General features: G+C 40.7%; 1 protein-coding gene across 2 annotated transcripts in view; it reads right to left on the bottom strand.

Moving 5' to 3' along the window:
• Positions 1–733: 733 nt before the first annotated feature.
• Positions 734–19,718, bottom strand: part of CLTRN (collectrin, amino acid transport regulator) — a 28,882-nt gene continuing 9,897 nt past the window's right edge. For both annotated transcript variants that reach the window (XM_066176873.1, XM_066176874.1), the window contains exons 3-6: positions 17,083–17,168; positions 10,024–10,140; positions 6,683–6,877; positions 734–2,666 (exon numbers count right to left, since the gene is read on the bottom strand). In XM_066176873.1, coding sequence (XP_066032970.1) covers positions 2,516–2,666; positions 6,683–6,877; positions 10,024–10,140; positions 17,083–17,168 — 549 coding nt within the window. In that variant the 3' untranslated portion in view covers positions 734–2,515. The remainder of the gene's footprint in view (positions 2,667–6,682; positions 6,878–10,023; positions 10,141–17,082; positions 17,169–19,718) is intronic.

Below are 19,718 nucleotides of genomic sequence, written 5' to 3' on the forward strand. Positions count from 1 at the left end.
GTAGCTAAAAGGTGAGCTGTAAGGAAGACACTGATTAAATACTTACCACCACAGTCAGTCCACATTGCATAATGTCTTGTTTAGAGGATTTCAATCTGTTTTCAAATTGGTGGCCATTGCCATGGGCTGAGCTGAACCTTCACTCAGGCATTGAGAAGTGTGTTCAGATAATCCTGGCTCTTTTTCATCTCAAGAGAACTACATTTCAGTATCATATAGAATGATACAGGATAACAGCAATTCTTAATCTGTAGCTTGAGGTTGCTCTTGCACCACTAAGCTGTTCTCACCAAAATCTTTCACAGGTTCTTGCAGAGGTGCTCCAGTCACGCAATCCATTGTGGTCACACTGAGGTGTAGCTATCTGTCATGCAAATAATGGGAAAAGCGTGAAGGTTTAGAAATTATGGGATCTGAATTGCCTCAATAAAACTTTGCCTGCATGAGAGACCTTGGAGCAAAGACTGAGGCAGTAATAATAATAGTGTACTCTATATTTCCCCTCCAACACTGGCAAGCTTCATCTTTGACATTTGTGAGAAATGCATCCACATGTTGTGGATGGTAATTTTGAAGCACTGAGGTATTATCACTAATAACCGACTTTATTAATCCTTTTCAGAATGGAGCAGCACACACTGGGACACAGAGATGATGCAGTCCTTGCTCAGAGGGACCCCCCAGCAGGACATCAAAGACAACTGTGACAAATGAGACCACATGACGCAAATGATTAGTGGGTTCCACAGTTTATTTTTGTATTTAGCCTTCCTTCTCCCCTGCCTCCCCTGGCCTTGGGCTTCCCCTGCTCACCTTTCCCCTTTCACCCTGCTGCTTTCCCTTCTCCTTCCCATTCCTCCCTTTCTGCTGACACTGGTCCTAAGAGCCAATACTGAGACAAGTTAAAGGTGCTCAATACAGCCAAAAGGCTGGAGGATTTCCACACTGGGAAACAAAAAACCTTTGTATCCTTCAGGACACTGGATGGTCCTGAGCAGCTTTTACTCTGTGTAAGTCTGTTCCTGTTGGTGTGGAGTCTGATTAAATAATCCTAATAAGCAAAAAGGTTTTCTATTTTTGCCTCTAAACATGACACTGGAAACAGGATAGCTAATGGTCAAATCCTGCCTCCAGTGATGTGGGCAAATGCTTGGTGACTGCAGATATCGTATTTTGCTTCAACACATTTCCATTCTGTTTTTACAGTTACCCACACATAAAAACTCCCCTTTTCTGTGGACCAGTGCTTCTGAAGACAGCCAGAATTTTAACACTTATCCAGGTCAGGTGCACCAACCCCAGCAGTTGGTGTTTCACACCTTGAATCCTTTCAAAAGTTATCCACCTATCACATGAACATGAAGGTTCATCTGACCCCAGGCTGGCTGTGTTGGAAATCTACTCTAGATTTATTATTAAAAACTGTAAGCAAGACTTTTCCAGAGAGATGTGAAAGACTATTTACAAGGGCATGTAGTGACAGGACAAGGGGGAATGGCTTCAAACTGAAAGAGTGAAGGTTTAGATTAGGTATTTGGAAAAAAACCTTTACTGTGAGGTTGTTGAGGCACTGGAACAGAGTGCTGGAACAGAGTGCCCAGAGAAGCTGTGGATGCCCCATCCCTGAAAGTGTTCAAGGCTGGACTGGATGGGGCTTTGAGCTGCACCTTGGTCTAGTGGAAAGTGTCCCTGCACATGACAGGGAAATTGGAACCAGATGATCTTAAGATCCCTTCCAACCCAGGCTGGCCTGTGATTCTATGATTTAATGAGAGCTGAGCCACTAAACACTGACTGCGTTTGTGGAAAATCTGCCCTTTGTTAAAACTTTTAATTTCAACAAATTTCAGAGTTTTAAAACTCTTAATTTCCAGCTCACATAATCAGTAACTTTGAGACTTAAGTAAAAAACACTTCTAGTACCAGATTTTTTTCTAGCCCCAGAGCTATAGGTGATCCATGTATTCTGACCTTGTCTTACAGAGGCTGTGAAAGCTTTTTTGTTTCTCAATAAATGAAAATTTTCATACACTGATGACTGTTCCATCCAAAGGCATACTACATAGCAGTAAATAGAAGTAATTTTACAGAGAAACTTTTGCATATGGCTTGAAAGAAAACCCATCAAGAGTTGATAATGATGGATGATCTCCCCAGTGACATTCAGGAATAATGCAATTTTACATTTATGTCAGGGAAAAACAAACAATGGACATATTTACATAATCATTAAAAATGAGATGCCTAGCACAAAGCAGGTTTCAAACCTGTTCTGCCACACATCTTCTGGAAATCTTCTCTGGATATTATCTGAGGCCTTCTTATTTGCATTGCTCATGAAAAAAAGAACTGTAATGGAGGTTCGAGTGTATGTGTTATCAGCAAAATGTTCTCTCAAGGGAAATTACGTGAAAGGACATTTTTCTTGTCTTCATGTTTGACATTCAGGAGTAGTGATGAGAAAAGGCAGGCACAGGAGTCTTTCAGAAAACCACCAGAGCACAGTGGCAGCATTTCATAGGGATGTGAACCGTTCATCATCTGCGGCAAAGACTCCATTAATGTGGCCTGCTTTTAAATCCAGTGCTTCACAAGGAATCCCATTTTCTAGTGTCACTTCAACTTTCTCTTCTAAATTTTCTCTCTCTGTTGAATCTTTATTCTTTCTAGAAACAAGAAAGAAAAGATCATCTTATTCTGTTGACCTGTAGCACTCCACCATGATTCCACAGAAAGAAAACTGCATATTTAGTTAGAAGTTTATCATAGGTTATGCTCCTAAAGGCACAATCTGGTGTACATCCTTGCTGTAGTAAATAGCTGGGGGACCCACAGATTGGAAGCCCTAGTTTAGCAGTTTGAGCTCAGAATTGGAGACCAGAAAACCTGAAGTAGACATGTTGTAAATATGTTTTAAATATTATTTCACCTTCTTATTCTGCAACATGACTAGAAGGTGCAAAAGAAAAGCTGGGGCAAAACAAAATTTGAAAAAAAATCTCTAAATCTGTTTGGGTTTTTTTGCCTCAGGAAGGTCTACACTAAGCATGTAGGTCTGACCCAGCAACGTATGTCATAGATCTCACCCCATAATCAGTACAAAATAAAACATATTTTTTAGAAACAGATCAGTCTTAGACTAATTATAGCCTCCAAATGTGGAGACTTGGGTGCCCCCACATCCATGATTACCTTCTTCAGGACATTCATGACCATTTTCTTAGGTAATCTCAATGCTGCACATATGCATTTTTTTTCTTCCAACTTCACTAGCAGCAACCTTCCTACCCAGTATTTTATGCTTTTGCTTTCCAGATCAAACAACTGCATGGCGTTCACTTTTCCAGACTCCAGTTGTCCCAAAAACATATTTAATAGTGATTGAATAAAACTATCTACATTAAAAAAAAAACCTAAAAAATCATCTAAAATACGATCATGAGAAGATGTAATAAGTATCAGTCAACAGGTCATGATGTTCCTTTAATTCCAGGTATATTCTGACCTTGAGAAAAACTAGTTCATAGTTGAAAAACCTGCTGTACTTTATGGCCTGCAGCATCAGCGGTTTCAGAGGACAAGAAACTCAAAGGTCAGCTGCACTGCTTCCTCCTATCTCACAACATGCACTGTAACAATCTGACTCAGGACAACTGTAAAAATCTGACTCACTGTAACCACTAATGACAGAGATATTAACAATAATAAAACTTTATTGGCCTTTGGGAGATTCCTGTCATTACAGACTCATTAAAATAAACTTGGGGTGTAGTAGCGGAAGCCTCTGACCTCTGGCTGCTCTTACATTGATAAAAAGGAGTGTTCTCTAATACTAAGCTGTGGGAACAGAACATAAAAGTTACTAAGAAGGAGGTTCAAAAGAAATGAGAAGAGTAGTAGATGTGTGAAACTCATTACCAGAGGAATTCAGAGAAGCTAAAAATTTCCATGAATCCAAGGAGTGACTCAAAAAGTTAAGGGAAGAGAAAACATTGTGAGTTACCCAATACAAGAAGACCAAATCCAGTGCAGTAAGGCCCACAGCTGCAAATTAATTCCTGGGAGAACTAATGCAGGGAAAGACTGTGTAGTTACTCTGTTTTCACTCTTCCCAAGGCAAATGTTTATGGCCCCTGCTGCAGATGGGATTTTGGGGGATAAGGGGAGACTTTGGGCGAGTTCAGGACGGACTGTACAGGATGATCCTGCTCTGCCCATGTGGCAAATCTGTTGCTGTGGGGGGAGGTGTCCTATTGCTGCAAGGACAGGAGAACAAGTACAAGGCTGGGAGACACTGTGTCTGATCCAGCTCACTGTAGGCACTGAATTCAGCAAATCCCTCAGTTCAATAAGTGATGCAGAAGTCTAATTCAACACTGAAACTCCTTTGTAGGCCAACTCCCCTTCCCTGACACCCTGAGCACGGACAGCCTGGAGCACGTGCTTTTGGTCTTATCTGAACTAAGGTATTTAAATGGTACTTTAAAGGCCTTTAAAGACAAAATGCCAGATTTATGAGAAGGCAATACCATCCTTGGGACCAGAGTTCCAACACAGCATACTAGGTAAGTGGGTTCCCATTATGTAAGCTCTGGACAGACTTATAAGAAAATTAATTACTGAACATGCTGAAGTCTTTGAAAACCTGGTCACTTACTTTGGTGCCTGACAGAGACCAGTGCTTTTGAAATCCTTTTCTCTGATGTCTGGCTTTTTTTTTCCCAAGAAGCCAAATGGCCCAGACCATCGCTTTTACCTCTCCAGTCCTTGCAACAGCAGGTAGAAGAAATATATGCTTGGTTTACCCTCTCTCACTTCCCTGCCCCCGCCTGCAGATGTTATGGATGTGACAGGATGGTTACAGTTCAGCCACAGATGAACCTGATCTGAGGAAAGGTTATATGTAATGGTAGAGTAGGGAAACAGAGGGAGAAACGAAAAAAGCATAGCAACTAAAAGGACAAGAGCATGAGACAGAGAGGGTGCCAAGTGAGCACAGGCAGGCAGCAACAAGACATTTTAATAGCAGTATGATGATAAGAGCATGCAGTTTACACCATATTGAGGGGAACTGCTCAAGCTCAGATGAGTTATTTTGAAAACACAGGGGGAGATCTTGTCTTTCAGCATGATATGAAGCACAAGTGATTATTTTAGCTAGAAAAATCACAGCTATTTATCATAGTTTATTTATATTATAGCTATGTGAAATGTTTAAAGACCCCCTTTTAAGTTAGACACTATAAAGAAACAGAGCCATGATGGCACAGAGGGCAGGTGTGGGCTTCAGGTAACAACATCATTCAGTTTTACAGAAAAAGGTTACCCATATTTAGGGCATGAAATAATTCAGTCCAGACAACATGGCTGTGATAGGGCTTTAACTACCACAGATTCCAAATGCCTTCCCAGACTCTTTCCCCAACAGCATTTCATCTCTTGTTTGCTGAATTTTGTGGGGGTTTTTTGAAAACAGAAAGGGGTTTTGGAAATTCATGCGACTCCTCTAATTGCAAAAAATAACTGAAGGGATTCTGACTACACTACTAAAGGTTCTCTATGAGAAGCACTTAAACTTCACAAGTGTTGTTCTTCTGAGGTCTTTTAACATTCTTCAAGATAACAAAAAGGCAGAAAGGAGTTGTCTCTGCAACATACCACTTTTCATATATTAATTCCTTGTTCTGATATATTTGGGGATACAATCCATTATACAGTCAATAATTTTGATATTATCTGATTATCAGCAGGAATTTACCCTTTTCAGTTCTTCTGCTATTCCTGTATGAATCTATTGCTGAAGTCATAATTTTATGTAAACCTAAACTCTGCGGCAGCCAAAAGCATGGTAGAAGCTGAACTTCTATGGCAGAATCTCAACTCAACTGAGAAATTTCTATTCCTTATGCTCAACTCAGAGCCAGCAGAGATGGAAGGATCAAAACCCCACCTGCTCTCTGTGTTGCTCTCCCATGCTCACATTAGGGAAGCGTGAATACTCTTCTCTTTTTCACCAGCGCCACCAGGGCAGAAACAGAGAGGAAAAGAGAGTATCTCTCTCCTACCCTACCACCAGAAAAACTCCTAAGCTCATGAGGAGATCTGCCCATGAACTTATGGGCTGGGTATTTTGGGCTCAGCAGGTCATGAATGGTAAGGGAAACCCTGCTCTGTTCCAGTGAGCAGACCCTTTTCAGTCAGACATTAATCATTACTATGTGCTCTACTGAGTCTTCTCAAGCTGCAGCAGCACAGTTTTTTTAGCCCTACCAGCTTTTGACACTACTGCCCTGGAAGGGACACAGTCACTGTTGGCCATCCCCCTCTTGGTAGCTATGTGGGTGGTCTGTGAGGGGAGACTCACCCGTGCCACAACAAACTTTCACATGAATGATGACATCAATTGTCTTTTTAAAGCTCATCTCTAGTTAGGTGGCCTACAGGATCACATTCTTGCACCCTCCTTTTCCTCATTACATCCTAAAATTATTAAGGCACCTATACTTTACAGTTAAAAATTTTAAGGCTTTTCCTCAGAAAAGGAGAGATGGGTTATCTTTACCTGGCTAGGGAAGGATGCACAGCATTAATCTGTCTGAGGCTGCTCTGAAACACAAAACGAGCTCAGCTGACCTAACTAACCAGTATTCCATTAAAACAGAAGAAAGGCTAGGCTGCTTACTTCTTGTGTTTCTGAATCCCTGAAACAATGAGGAAAACAATCCCAGCCACAATGAGACAAAGAACAACACCAAATACAATAAGCCAGACAGGTGTAGAGGGTTCAACAGGAGGTGATAAGGTTGAGGTTATCTTCAGGAACTGCAGTGTTTTGTCACTCAGGAGGAAGGCATTGTTGATTCTGTTCCGGTTCATCCTTCAGAAAAAAAAAAAAAAAAAAACAAAACCAGAAAAACATAACAACTCTTTATAAAGATATTTTATAAGTTAAAAAGGTTGTAGAAAGTAAAAGGATTTTTCAAGAATGTGCTGCAAGTTAGGCAGGGCTGAATGTCATCCAGCATGATGAAGAAAAGGATGTTGTCTACCATAACTGGGGACCAACCTCTTCTCTTAGGCAACAGGACAAGAGGACATAGCCTCAAACAGCACCAGGGGAGGTTCAGGTTGGACAACAAGGAAGAATTTTCTTCACTGAAAGGGTGGTTAAGCATTGGAAAAGGCTGCCCAGGGAGTGGTGGAGTCACCATCCATGCAGGTGTCCAAGACACAACTGTACATGGCTCTTAGTGCCATGGTCTGCTTGACACAGTGGTGGTTCAGTCCAAGGTCGAACTTCACGATCCTAGAGGTCTTTTCCAACCTAAATGATTCTGTGACTCTATGATTTTATGATTCTGTGATTCTATGATGTTGGCAGGATTACACAGACCTTGGCTATACCAGAGACCTCAGTAATCCATAGATACTCACACATTGAGAACACTTCGAACACCAGACTTCTGTATGCATTTATCTGAAAAACTGGGGAATACAGATGAGGCCTGAAGTATGGTATTATTATTTATTTCTGGTTTGAACCATGTCCTGAAGACATAGCAGGTTGTAAGCTGTAAGGCTGACTCTGTTGCCTTGCTCATGCAGCATTCAAGATCAGCAGAGGCGTGGCAGATCTACCCTTCAATGCTTGCAGGATTTACTTACAGTCGCCCCCTAGTCCCTCAAACTGAACCATCCTGCATGTTATGGGCTGCTACATCTACCCCTGCTGCTGTAGATTTTCTTAGATCAATGAGGCACAGGATACAATTTGGTCTGGAAGAATCCACATTTATTGTCAATACGTACTTCTTCCCTGCAGGATGCAACTAAAGGGACTTGTACTTTCTACATTTTTTCCATTTCCACATGAGAAACTGGAAGTCTGAGAACTATGCTTTTTTATGGAAGTAGTACAACTGCTATCCTTTAGTGGATATCTTCACTCATTTTCACTGCCTGTAAGCGTTTCATTGCCTGTAAGATATATCTGGATCTAAATCTAAGCGGGCTTAAGAGGCTTTAGAAGTATCTTTCACTAGTTTTTCAAAATGTTAAAAAATTTTAAGCAAATGGATTCCATATATTGGTCTTGAGATACTCTTCCTGATAGCAATTGTATGAATTAATGCAGCACTTTTTTGTATACAATTCAATTTATTTACCACATAGCAAGTGTTTCCTAAGAAAAGATCTATGGGAAATACAGTAAGATTTAACAAATTTCTCTTCTTGGAAATCATGTTTGGCTGTCCTTTAAACAGGAAGTTCTTAGCCTTAATGGAAAGTCAGCATTCCTGGGCAGGACTGAAAGCCATGGCATGTTTTAAGACTCATAATTCCATAAGCTGTCTGCCATTTAGAAAAGATTTTCTTACTGATATGAAAGGGTCATTGTGAATGGCTGAAATAAGCATTGTGTACCCTTATCAAATGGCTTGAGTTTCATAATTATGTGCTGAAATACATGCAGGCAGCTACAAGTGCATTTCATGTTTGTATATGCATAACTGTATCTTGTGTGTATTTCTGCAAAATCTTGAGTATCATACAGAGCTCTGACATGGTTTACCTTCCTCTTTATTCTTAGTTTGTAGGAATCTCATACAACAGTATTCTAGTCCATGACTAGTGTTATGTGCTACCCTAGCATGAAGAATTATAATAAAGATTTTGTGTGGAAGCCTGCAATCAGAAGCAATTGAACAAAAAGCATTGTAGTTTTATAGACCATTTTATTTCTTGTTTTTAAATTAGGTAGGAATTAAAACTTTTCATAAATAGCATATTCTTTATCAGGAGACAGACAACATTTAAAAACCAAACAATAACAGCATCCAATTTCTGTGCCAAACGGGGCACATAAAAGACTTAAATAAATCAGCTTATGCTACTGAATGTATCAAAGAATAACAGAAATGCAAAACCCCCGCATTCCAGCACTCTTACAGAGAGCTTCAGTGAATAAATAATCTGCTTCCTCCGCTAATGCTATAAAGCTATTGTTTGGTGTCTCTGTAGGAAACAGTTTAATCTGCTCATAAGCTTAAATTAATCTTTCCAAAAGAACGCATACTCATTCATCAGGAATTAGGCATTACACCTCCACAGAGATAACATGAATTTTCAAGACAGAACACAGAATGCCTGAAAACAAAGAGATCCATTTTCCACTCCATGCTTGAGAAATACATGTGCATTATGCTGCTTGAGGAACTCATCCTTATAAAACCCTGGTGCAGGTTTTTTTGGACCACTGAAGACAGATTATCCCACCTTTTCTTTTTCCCTTGTCAGCTCCACATTCTTCCTTTTACTTGCTACAGAACGTGATAGTAGAAGGCAAAGTGATTTGTAGTGCACTGTACTTTGTACAAGCAATGCTCAACTGTGATATTGACTGGCATTCTAGGACGAGCTGGTATGAAAAGAATGTGAGCATAAGATTGCTTAAGCCAAGCTGGGACACAGCCAGCTCTGTTCATGAGGAGTTCACACGAGCTCTCCTCATGTGAAAGCTGACTTTTAAATTAAGTCAGATGAACTGTTAATGAGAAGACCTAAAAGGGAGCCTGCTGTCATTAGCCCAGGTGTAGATGTGCCTATAGCATGCAGTGAAAACTAAATTATATTAATCCCACCTGGAAAGTGTGCCCTTCCATCACCTGAGGAACAAGGCTGTCTCACTGGGAAATGCAGCAGCTGGATGACAGCACGTGTGCCACACACTGGACAGCACATCACAGGTAGGGCTCTAGAAAGGGACTAGACTTCTTCTGAGTCTCCAGCATCAACAAAGACTATTTCCAAAGTTATAATGCCAAGGCTAACATTCTTTGCATTCTGTGGGACTGTTAAACATCCTCTAATCTCACATTCATTAAAGAGTACTGACCCTCAGTGTTTTAGCAACTTGGATTAGTTCACCCTTAAAGAGGCAAAGTGCTCATTCATACAAGGCCCAGAGAGAGAAAACATCCTCAGTAAACATGGAAGAAAACACTGCAAAAGCAGTGACTGTACCTGATGGCTGCCTCTACCTCATTTCCAGGAACAGTTGTCACATTTTTGGAAGAATCTGTGACCACAAACCAAAAGGACACCCGGTCTGTCACATTGCAGAGCAGCACATTGGAAATCCTTCAGAGAGTTAAAACAAAAATCATCATTAAAAAAGCATGGAAGGAATTATTGAAATATTTTAGATTTTCTTAAAATATTGCACTCAACTAAGGGGGAAAAATTTCTTATTTTAAAAACTGTTAACATTTAATACTCAAGAAAGAAATACAACTCACAGCATTTCTCATTTCCCATATGATTTTAAAGAAATCAAGCTTATGAAGACCAAATGAGTCTTCAAACAAATTTCTAAATCTATTACAGACTTGTGTGGTCTTGGACATACATTTAGTTTAATCAAATGGAAAAAACCATATGTGAATAACAATCATCATTGGTTGTGACAAAGGCCATACAATGGAACAAGTGCATTGGTGAACTAAGAATTCTGGTTTTGACAGCAACTACTACAGGAACCAGTCACTGAGAATTGCCCACGTGATTGTCAAGTGAACGCAGTTCTTCTGCAAGATACACTTGTTGGACAGAAGATCAGTGGAATTGATGTTATTCTTTTTGACATCTTTGTTCACAGAGCCAGGCACAGAGTAAGGGTAACAAGCTAAATTTATTCATTCTACTGGCACTGGCCTCTTTCTTCTAGCTTATGCGGTGTCAAATATTTATATTATATATTTTAAAGGAAGATAGTTCAGTTTTTGGTGAAGTTAAATGCGGAAGGGCACAGGCAGGTGGCTTCTCATGGCATCCTACGTACATAGTGTGCGAAATGCCTTTTAAACTATTTTTTTTTTTTAATTTCTACTAGTAAATGGTGGAAACATCAGAAAACTCTTCTAGAATGACACAATCACGAGTGTTTAAGCAACGGAAGTGAAAGCCGATCCATTTCAGCGCCGTGACCGCGACCGGGCGCGCCCCGCGCTCTGCTGGGCAGCGCCACCTGCCGGCCGCCGGCAGCACCGCCCCGGCCCCGCGGGAGCCGGGAGTGGGGGAACTGGGGGGACTGGGGGGATTGGTGGGACTGGGGGGACTGGAGGGGCTGGGGAAACTGGGGGAACTGGTGCGAGTAGTGGGACTGGTGGTACTGGTGGGATTGGGGGTGAGAGGGACAGGAGGGAGCGAGAACACCTGTGCCTGGGCATTCCCCATCCAGCCAGGGATCTGTTCTTAAGGCAGATCACAATGCCTCATTATGAATATTTTGTAGAAATGTTTTACTTCCTGATGAAAACTTTTTTTGAATGATGTTTTCGGTGCCCAAGGTAGTGCAATATATAATTTTACAGAGGTCTATCTATCTATCTATCTATCTATCTATCTATCTATCTATCTATCTATGTATCTCATGAATCATAGAATGGCTTGGGCTGGAAAGGACCTTAGAGATTTGTTCCAGCCCTCATGCCATGGGCAGTGAACCTTCCACTAGACCAGGCTGCCCAGAGTCCCATCCAGCCTGACTTTGCATACTGCCATGGATGGGTCATCCACAGCTTCTCTGGGCAACCTGTGCCAGTCAGTCACCACCAGCAAAGAATTTCTTACTAATATCTAATCGAAACCTACTCTTTCAGTTTGAGGACATTCCCATTTGTCCTGTCACATGCCCTTGTCAAAAGTCTCTTTCCATCTTTCTCATAGGCTCCCTTCAGCTACTGGAAGGTGCTATAAGGTCATGCCAGAACTCTCTGTTTTTCAGGCTAAGCAAACCAAATTATCTCATCTTTTCCTGGACAGAGAGGATAATCACAGAATCACAGAATATACTGAGTTGGAAAGGACCACCAAGGATCACTAAGTCCAACTCTTATGGGCGTGATGCACACTTGGATCAAAGTCACAACCTTAGCCTCATTAGCACCATGCTCCAACCAACTGAGCTGATTTCATTTTGGCTCTTTGGAGCTCGCTCCAACAGGTTCATGTCCTTCCTGTGCTGGGGACCCCAATGCTGGATGCAACACTTGAGATGGGGTCTCACCAGAGCAGAGCAGAGCAAAGCAGAGTCCCCTCTCTTGCCCTGCTGGCCACACTGTTTTGGATGCAGCCCAGGATGCAGTTGGCTTTCTGGGCTATAAGCACCCATTCCAGAGAGATATGTAAAAAATGGAAAGCAATGATTTTGCAGAGACAAAATGACCACTTTTACCTCTCTAGAACAGTTATCAATTTTACAGAGAATTTTTATAGATAAAAGAGGAAAGCCATCCTCTGGAATTTGAAAAGATGTTCACATCAGATTGCTGGCAACAGTCAGAAGATGAAAGCAAATTTATTCTTTGTAAAAGAAAAAGAAAGCACAAAATTTACAGGAGAGGGGGAAAATGCTTACTTTTTGGCAGATGACTGAAAAATTCTTGCTGACTTCACAGAATATCTAAAACTGTAACTTCAGAGGAAGTTTTCAGTCTGGGTGTTTATAACAGTAGGACCCAAAACTTTATGTCGCCAAAGTTCCTAAAGCTGCAGCTTCTGTGGTGCAATCAAAAACCGGACCAGGTAGAAAATCTGAGTTGGTGTTGCCCCACAGATGTTCTTGAAATGGGGTAAGAAAGATCTCCAAAGAGAAAGATAAAGCCAGACAAGGACTGGCAGAGCACCCTGACTTTCATACCCTCTTTCAAAGAACTCTTCAAGCTAGAGTCTTCCCTAAAGTGCCAAGATTTTTAGCATGAGACAAGGCAACCAGTCACCATGGGAGTAGCATTTCTCCATAGAACAAACAGTACTAAAACAACGGGCAGCAAGGATTGCACAAGGATATGTAAGTTTGGCTTCTCTTCCCTGTTGTTTCTAAAATCCTTCTCAATTACAGGCATCCAAACTCTGGTTTCACCGCCACCACTTTTTCATCAGTGGAAAACAAATGCCTTAAACCCTTCCAGGCCCCAAAGAGAATAATCCCACGCATGAGAAGTTCAAAGGAGATGAGTAAACACAAAAACAGTTCCACAAGCACCAATGTGGCAATTTCTGTGCAGTGCTACACTTTTTTTTTCTCCCATGCCATTTGCTTGCAGGTTTGGTTCCCAACACAGAGAACTGTTACCACTCTGCCATCACACTGTATAGATCGGAGAAACCTGGCTTCTCCAGCCACTAATGAAGTGCATTTGTAAATATATGTGTGGACATTTTTTCCTTTCCTTAGCAGTTGATGGACTTTTGACATGGGATTATAGGAGACTGTTATCATCAAAATGACAAGATCCTGCTTTGGCCTTATGGCACCATGGCAAAAGTCCAAAATTGCATTTCCTTCAATATATCAGTGAGTAGAGTTCAGGAAACCCTGGCAATTCCTTGGCCTGAAACACCGTCATTGCTTCTTTTGGAGATTTACATGATTGTTTAGGGGTAAGAAAGAGCTGTCAGAGAGTCAAAGTGAGCATTGAGTGCCCACAATGGCTGTTAGCTCATGAAAGAACCACAGTCGCCAAGTCCCAGGTGCCTATATCCAGCTCTCCCAAAAGCATTGTGCCTCTTCCAACACAGGGCTCTGCAGCTGCTCCTGCAAAGGAACATTTATTTTCTTCCCAGCAGCCATGGGATTACCTTGATTTAACAGCTTTACTCCAGACTCTTATTTTGTTGTTCTAAATGGTCACATATTCTGATATTTTGGTATTTTTAGTATCAAAAAAGCCCATCTTAGGAAGATGGATAACACTGATGATTTTTTTTCTGGTTGCTTTGTAAGGAAAATTTCAGCTTTATCTATAAATGGGGAAGATGTACCAAAAGTAGATTCTGTTTGAATGAAAACAAATGTGTTGACATTCTTTCTGCTCAAAAGATTAACTAGTCTCAGGCCTAAAAGAGATGCATATTATTTCAAATGAGTCACAGATTAGAGAAACCAGGGTTACTAACACAGGCTACAACAATAATATTTTAACATTGAGAGATCAAAGGTTGGCTTCCGTAGTTCATGACCATATGTATTGAGAATCGATTGAAAGGCCCTATATAAAGCAGGAAATAATGGGGTATTAATTCTCCACTAAAAAAGAAATATTTATTTGAATCTCTATTAATACTTACTAATTTGATTGATTGTACCTTTCTTCTGTTTTGTGCAAACTTGAAAATTTGACAAGCCTTTCAAACATTAAACACTGCTCCATGATGTATTAAATTTCAGTTTGGAAATTAACTTTAGAGAACTCGAGATGTAACACGCAATCCTCCCCATTCTGTGTTGGATCACTCAGTGGTTACACAAGAGCAACAACAGCATCAACTGCTGTTTGCAGCACTACATTGAAATGCTTGTCATCACCGGCCGGCTTTTATCCAGCTTCAGAAACCTAATTAGAGGTGACTTGGAATATCAAAAATGATGGGGCATACTGCAACAACAGTTATCCTGATCCACCAGACAAATTGTTTTGGGGCTTGATACAGCTTGCTGAAGTTAATGGCATTTGTGTCTCATGTGGAAGTTAGTTGTGGCTGTGAGTTACTTCAAGGCTGGGCGTGTTAGAAATTCATGGGATTTTAAAGGGGAGGTTTGTCACATCCTGGCTATGGCCACATGCATAATTTACACCCTGGTAGAACCAGTATTTAGTTATGTAAAATAATAGTGTTTTTTTTCATAGGTTTTATTTTGACAAAAAACTTCAATTAACCAGATGCAAAATTCCCGTAAGTTTAGATGCTACCAGAATGCAGTCACAGGCAATTTGCTTGTTTGTATATGACAGAATATTTGGTCTTTCACATCTCCTGAAGAAAATCTGTTGACATTTTCCTGCAAAAGCTCATGTAGTAAAATGCAATTCATTTGCCAGCAGTGCAATGTAATTTATTTGCTACAAGCTCCTTCATGTGCCTCCCTCTTCACCACAGTGAAGTCTCTTCACCAGCTCTGCCAGGGTGCTGTTCCCATGCACAGCATGCTGCTGTTCCCTCTGGGATGCTGGCTGCTCCCACACCTCCATGACCACTGCAGAGGGGATGGAAGAGGACTGCACTCCTTCCTTCCAGCAGCCAGCCACAGGGGTGAGGAAAGGAGCGTGTTATTTCCAGGACATCTAACAGGATGGAGGCTTTCACAGCATTCCTGCTTTCATGTAACAGGCAGATTTTTTGGGGTGTATTGGGAGGTTCATTTAGCCTCTCCATCACAAAACAGGGACTCTGAGGTCCTTTTGGATTTCAGAGAGATCTATGCATAGGAAACTCCTCAGCCTGTTGCCCAGAAAGTAGTGCCAGATCTCAGAGCTACACAGCTGTCCTTCAGGTGACATGCTGTCTATAATGACCCCAAAGGTGTCTTTAAGTGCCACATGAGTAATCAGTTATACCTGCAATATACACCCCATGAGGGGTGTACCCAAGTTATACCCCAAGAGAAAGTCTGATACCATCTTAAAAAGAGATAAATCCACAGACGGCTGATTCCAAATATTACACTGACTTTTCTGACCAACTTAGTAGCAGGGAATTATTGATGTGTGCAACACCACCTCCAAACTGGAGTAACACTGGCATCATCGCATTTGTCCATGGGGAAAACTCTCTAGATAGGAAACTGAATTAATGAGTATAAATTCTATGATTGCCCAGAGTGGGTACAGATAACTGCCATTAAAACTTCTACTCCTTCCATGCTGGCTTGATTTTTTCCGATTCCTGCAGCCACCTTATTTTAATCTGCAGAAAACCACTGTACTCGAAGAGGAAAAAGATCACTTGCTTCTGACACAGGATTTTTGCTATGTGAAAGCAGCATGACTTTGAAGGAATAGAATCATTTTAAAAAAGGACCCAGAAATAAAATAAGTATACAAAAGTGAACCTTTATGGATCAGATGCTGAAAGAAAACTCTGCTGCCTTGAAAACCTGAGAAGAAGTCCCAATCATCTGTAATTAGCTTGTATCTTGAACTCATTTTTTAAAGTGCCATTTTAATTGGGTTGAGTAGCACATTTGGCTGTTTTTGTTAAGCTTGACGTAACAGCTCTTTTGCTCAAAGGAGACCACTTTTGAGGAATCAAAATGAGACAGCAGTAATCAAACACTCCTACCTCATGGAGGGGGAAATCCTCTTTTACTTAAGAGAAGTGCAGCAGCCACAATAATCACCACGTGACTAAAGTTAACTTGCATCTTTTCAAATGTGGAATATGCTTCACCTGATGCAATGACACCCTGAAGCAGTTTTATTTTCAAGTCAATTGAAAACCTTACCCTTGTTAGCCTACCAGAACCATCAATCTTTCATTTCAGATTGAAAAACAATGAAAAAAATAACAGGCCCATGGAAATGCACTGACAAGGTTTTTCATTTAAAAAAGATACGAACATCGTGAAAATACAGCTCACTAAGTGCTCTTTCTAATCTGGTATCTAATTTCATAGAGTAGCAAGGATCAGAAGTCTGAAAAGAATATTCAATACCTCAGGGTAGATTTAATCCCAAAACCAATTAAAGGCTGATTTCTATCTGCACTGCAACATCTGAAACTTCTTGATGGTAAGTAACTCAACTGCTGTGATATCAGGGATAGGAACACCCAGCAGAGCACAGCACTGGCTTAGCTGTGCACCTCCCAGGGCTCTGAGTCAGCTCATCCTCAGCACACTGCTGAAGCTGAGCTGTAAGGAAGCATGCACCAGAGCTGCTCACTCAAAGATCTGTGCTGCCTTTCCTGACCTCCCAGTGTGCCCCTTCACCTCCTCCCAGTATGGTCTCCAGAAGGTGTCAAATCTTCCTGCTGCATTCTGCTGAAAGTGAACTGGCACCACCCCACTGAGATCCACAGCTGTGTCACTTCACATCCACAGGGATATTGGTTCAAAGATTGAACATTGCTTAAGATGGAGACAGTGTGATGTTGAATACGTATCTGAGTGTCAGAAGTATATTGGAACAGCCTGCTTTTCGAATCTCTGTATAATGATTTCTACAGCTTGGTACAGCAGAGGACAGGTCACTACATGCAGCATTGTTAATATGTATAAGGCAAATCCAAGCAGATGCTTACTGAGTTGTGCTCTTGCTGGAATATCTTCTCATTGCAAAAGCCACCATTGCTTTGAAGAGGTACTCTTCATTAGCATCCCAGGCATACTGTAAAGGAAAATGGAAAATAATTAGTTTCAGCACCAGTCCTGGCAGTACAGAGAGGGAAAAGAGTTGCTGAACTTGAAATGTTGTATTGATCAAGAAAATTAATAAATTCTCTGGTTGTGCTGAGAAAATAAATGCCCATTATTCAGTATGGACAAAGGACTTTTTCTAATGGAAAAAAAATGCAATATAAACTGTAATATAAATAATATAAACTGCAAATAGTGTTTCCAAAAATTGAATTAACTCAATATTTCTGAAAGCTGGCCGAACTGGGGATGTAAAGTTTATTATACCAAAGACTAGGCATATTACTAGAATTCTCCCCACACAGCTGCACTCATGGCCTTGCCTCTTTTGCTGGAGAAACTCAGTTAAAGCAGAGGGTTTAAATCCACCCTCAAAGACTATTTGGCTCTGGCCACAAATAATAATGGAAAAATCTCTAATGTTTAAGGTGGTCTCTGGGAGTTGGACATTAGGACACCAGGAAATAAACTGAGATTGCAGCCTCATTGCTGCACACTGTCCTGATTTCAAGAAGACACAATGATATTACAAATTATTATATTGCATGTGAGATAAAAGAAAGAAAATAGGATCCTTACTACTTCAATAATAAGAAGAATATAGGCTCCAAAAACTGTTCTCTGTTGTCTTGATGAAAAATCCTGCTTTCTTAATTTAAGTTCCCTAAGACAGCTTCACTGGGTTCCCCTGGGCTTTCATTCACATATGCAATTCTAATGACCTGTAAGAACTGCATCTATTACATTTTTATAACAGGAGCCATGACTGAGGCACACTGATTGAATTTCTTCCCCTTTCAGCAGATTACAAAGATTATTAGCTTCTTGGAATTATATTAAGGGAGGTTAGAAACAGCTTTCTTCAGTCAGTCAGAACACAAATCTAATCTTTAACTTTCCGTATTAAAAAAATCTGCTCTGTAATCATCCAAACCAGAAACCCAGTGGTGTGGACACTTAACTCTGTTGTCAACTTGGACCTACTTTTTCATGGTCCTATATAACACATTCAAAAAACAGCAGTGTACATCAAAAAGCAGTAAATAGCACTGAAAATTCCAAATCTTAATTCTGTTTTTTAAATTCTGATTTTGGGTGCATGGAGGAAAAAAAAAAAAAAAAAAAAAAAAAAAAAAAAAAAAAAAAAGTGAGAGAATCCAACTTTCAGGTATCTGCAGCCCTCATGTTGTACTGCCATCCTGGGAAACTGAACAAGGAAGGATGCAGTCATTTAAAGGGCAGAAAGTGATCTTGTTGATCATCCCTAGATGAATGTTGAGTGAAATGGGCTCTCCGAGATGAGATAGGACAGGGACAACAAAGCTGAGGCAGCCGACAACTTGAGCAGCATTAAAGTGCAGCTGCACTGCTGAGAACCTGGGTTCTGATTCACCGCTCTTGCCTCATGAATGAAGGAGCTTGTGAGCATACTGTGATAACACTTGCCAACTTGGGAACTTAAACTGAAAAAAAAAAAACAAACCCCAAAAAAAACCCAGAGAAAAACTCTTTGAAAAAAAATTATAAAAGCCTTTGTTTTGATGCCACTGCACTGATGAAAACATGACAGTAATGAGAGCAACTAGTACTGAAAGAAAAAGAGATCGTGTAGTAAAGGAATTAATACAGATTGGAGCCATAGAACTATTTCTCATCATTTTAAAGATATCTGTATTTAAACCATGACGCACAATTTGCAGTCCTAAAAGGAAAGATCTGTTTTTTCTGTGTGTGGCACTATTGACTCAATCCTTACATGCCATCTGCAGCCTTTGAGAACAGGTCCAAAAGGACAGGAAAAACAATTTGTTAGCCAGTGGATTAAACCAGCTGCAGAGATAATTTAATCAGTTGTCTTGAAAATGGATAATGATGAAGCACACTCCATTTCATGCTCACATGGACACAAATACAATGCAGCGCTACCAAGTACATGTGCTCGGTATGCTTATGTTTAGTGCAATGCATATATACATGCACAATTTGTCACAGCTCTTATAAATAATGGAGAAGCCTAGCACTTCTTTAAGTCAGAGTAACAAAAAGGGTATCTCAAATCTGAGAAGATAATTTGTAGTGAGGAATTCCAGGCCCAGTTGAAAGAGTAAGCACTTAAAAAGAGAGAGAATAAACAGAAAATTGAAGAAAGAGGGGGAGGAGACTGGCAGAGAAAGCTCAACAGAAATCGGGGGTCTGCCTGAGTCAGGAGAAGTTGTTGCAGACAACCTTCTGGGCAGAAGGGCAAGAGGCCCCAAGAAAATGGAAACTAAACAGGAAGTAGAGGAGATGGAGACAGCTGTGAGCTCCAGGTGAACAAGAATATCCGTACACGACATACAGGAATATACAAGGAGGAGGCAACATAATGAGGAGGAAAAGTAAGGCAAGAACAACTTTAAGCTGACAAACTGTATGAACATAGGACAGGCGGGCATGAATTTCCAGAACAGTTTCTAATCAGCAGCTTCCTCTAATCAGAGGTGCAAGAAAACCTTGAATGATTTAGATTGGAACGGACTCT

This window comes from Chamaea fasciata, unplaced genomic scaffold (genome assembly GCF_029207755.1).
Source record: "Chamaea fasciata isolate MVZ Bird 193981 ecotype frontalis unplaced genomic scaffold, bChaFas1.0.hap1 SCAF_2, whole genome shotgun sequence".
NCBI classification, from domain to species: Eukaryota; Metazoa; Chordata; class Aves; order Passeriformes; family Sylviidae; genus Chamaea; species Chamaea fasciata.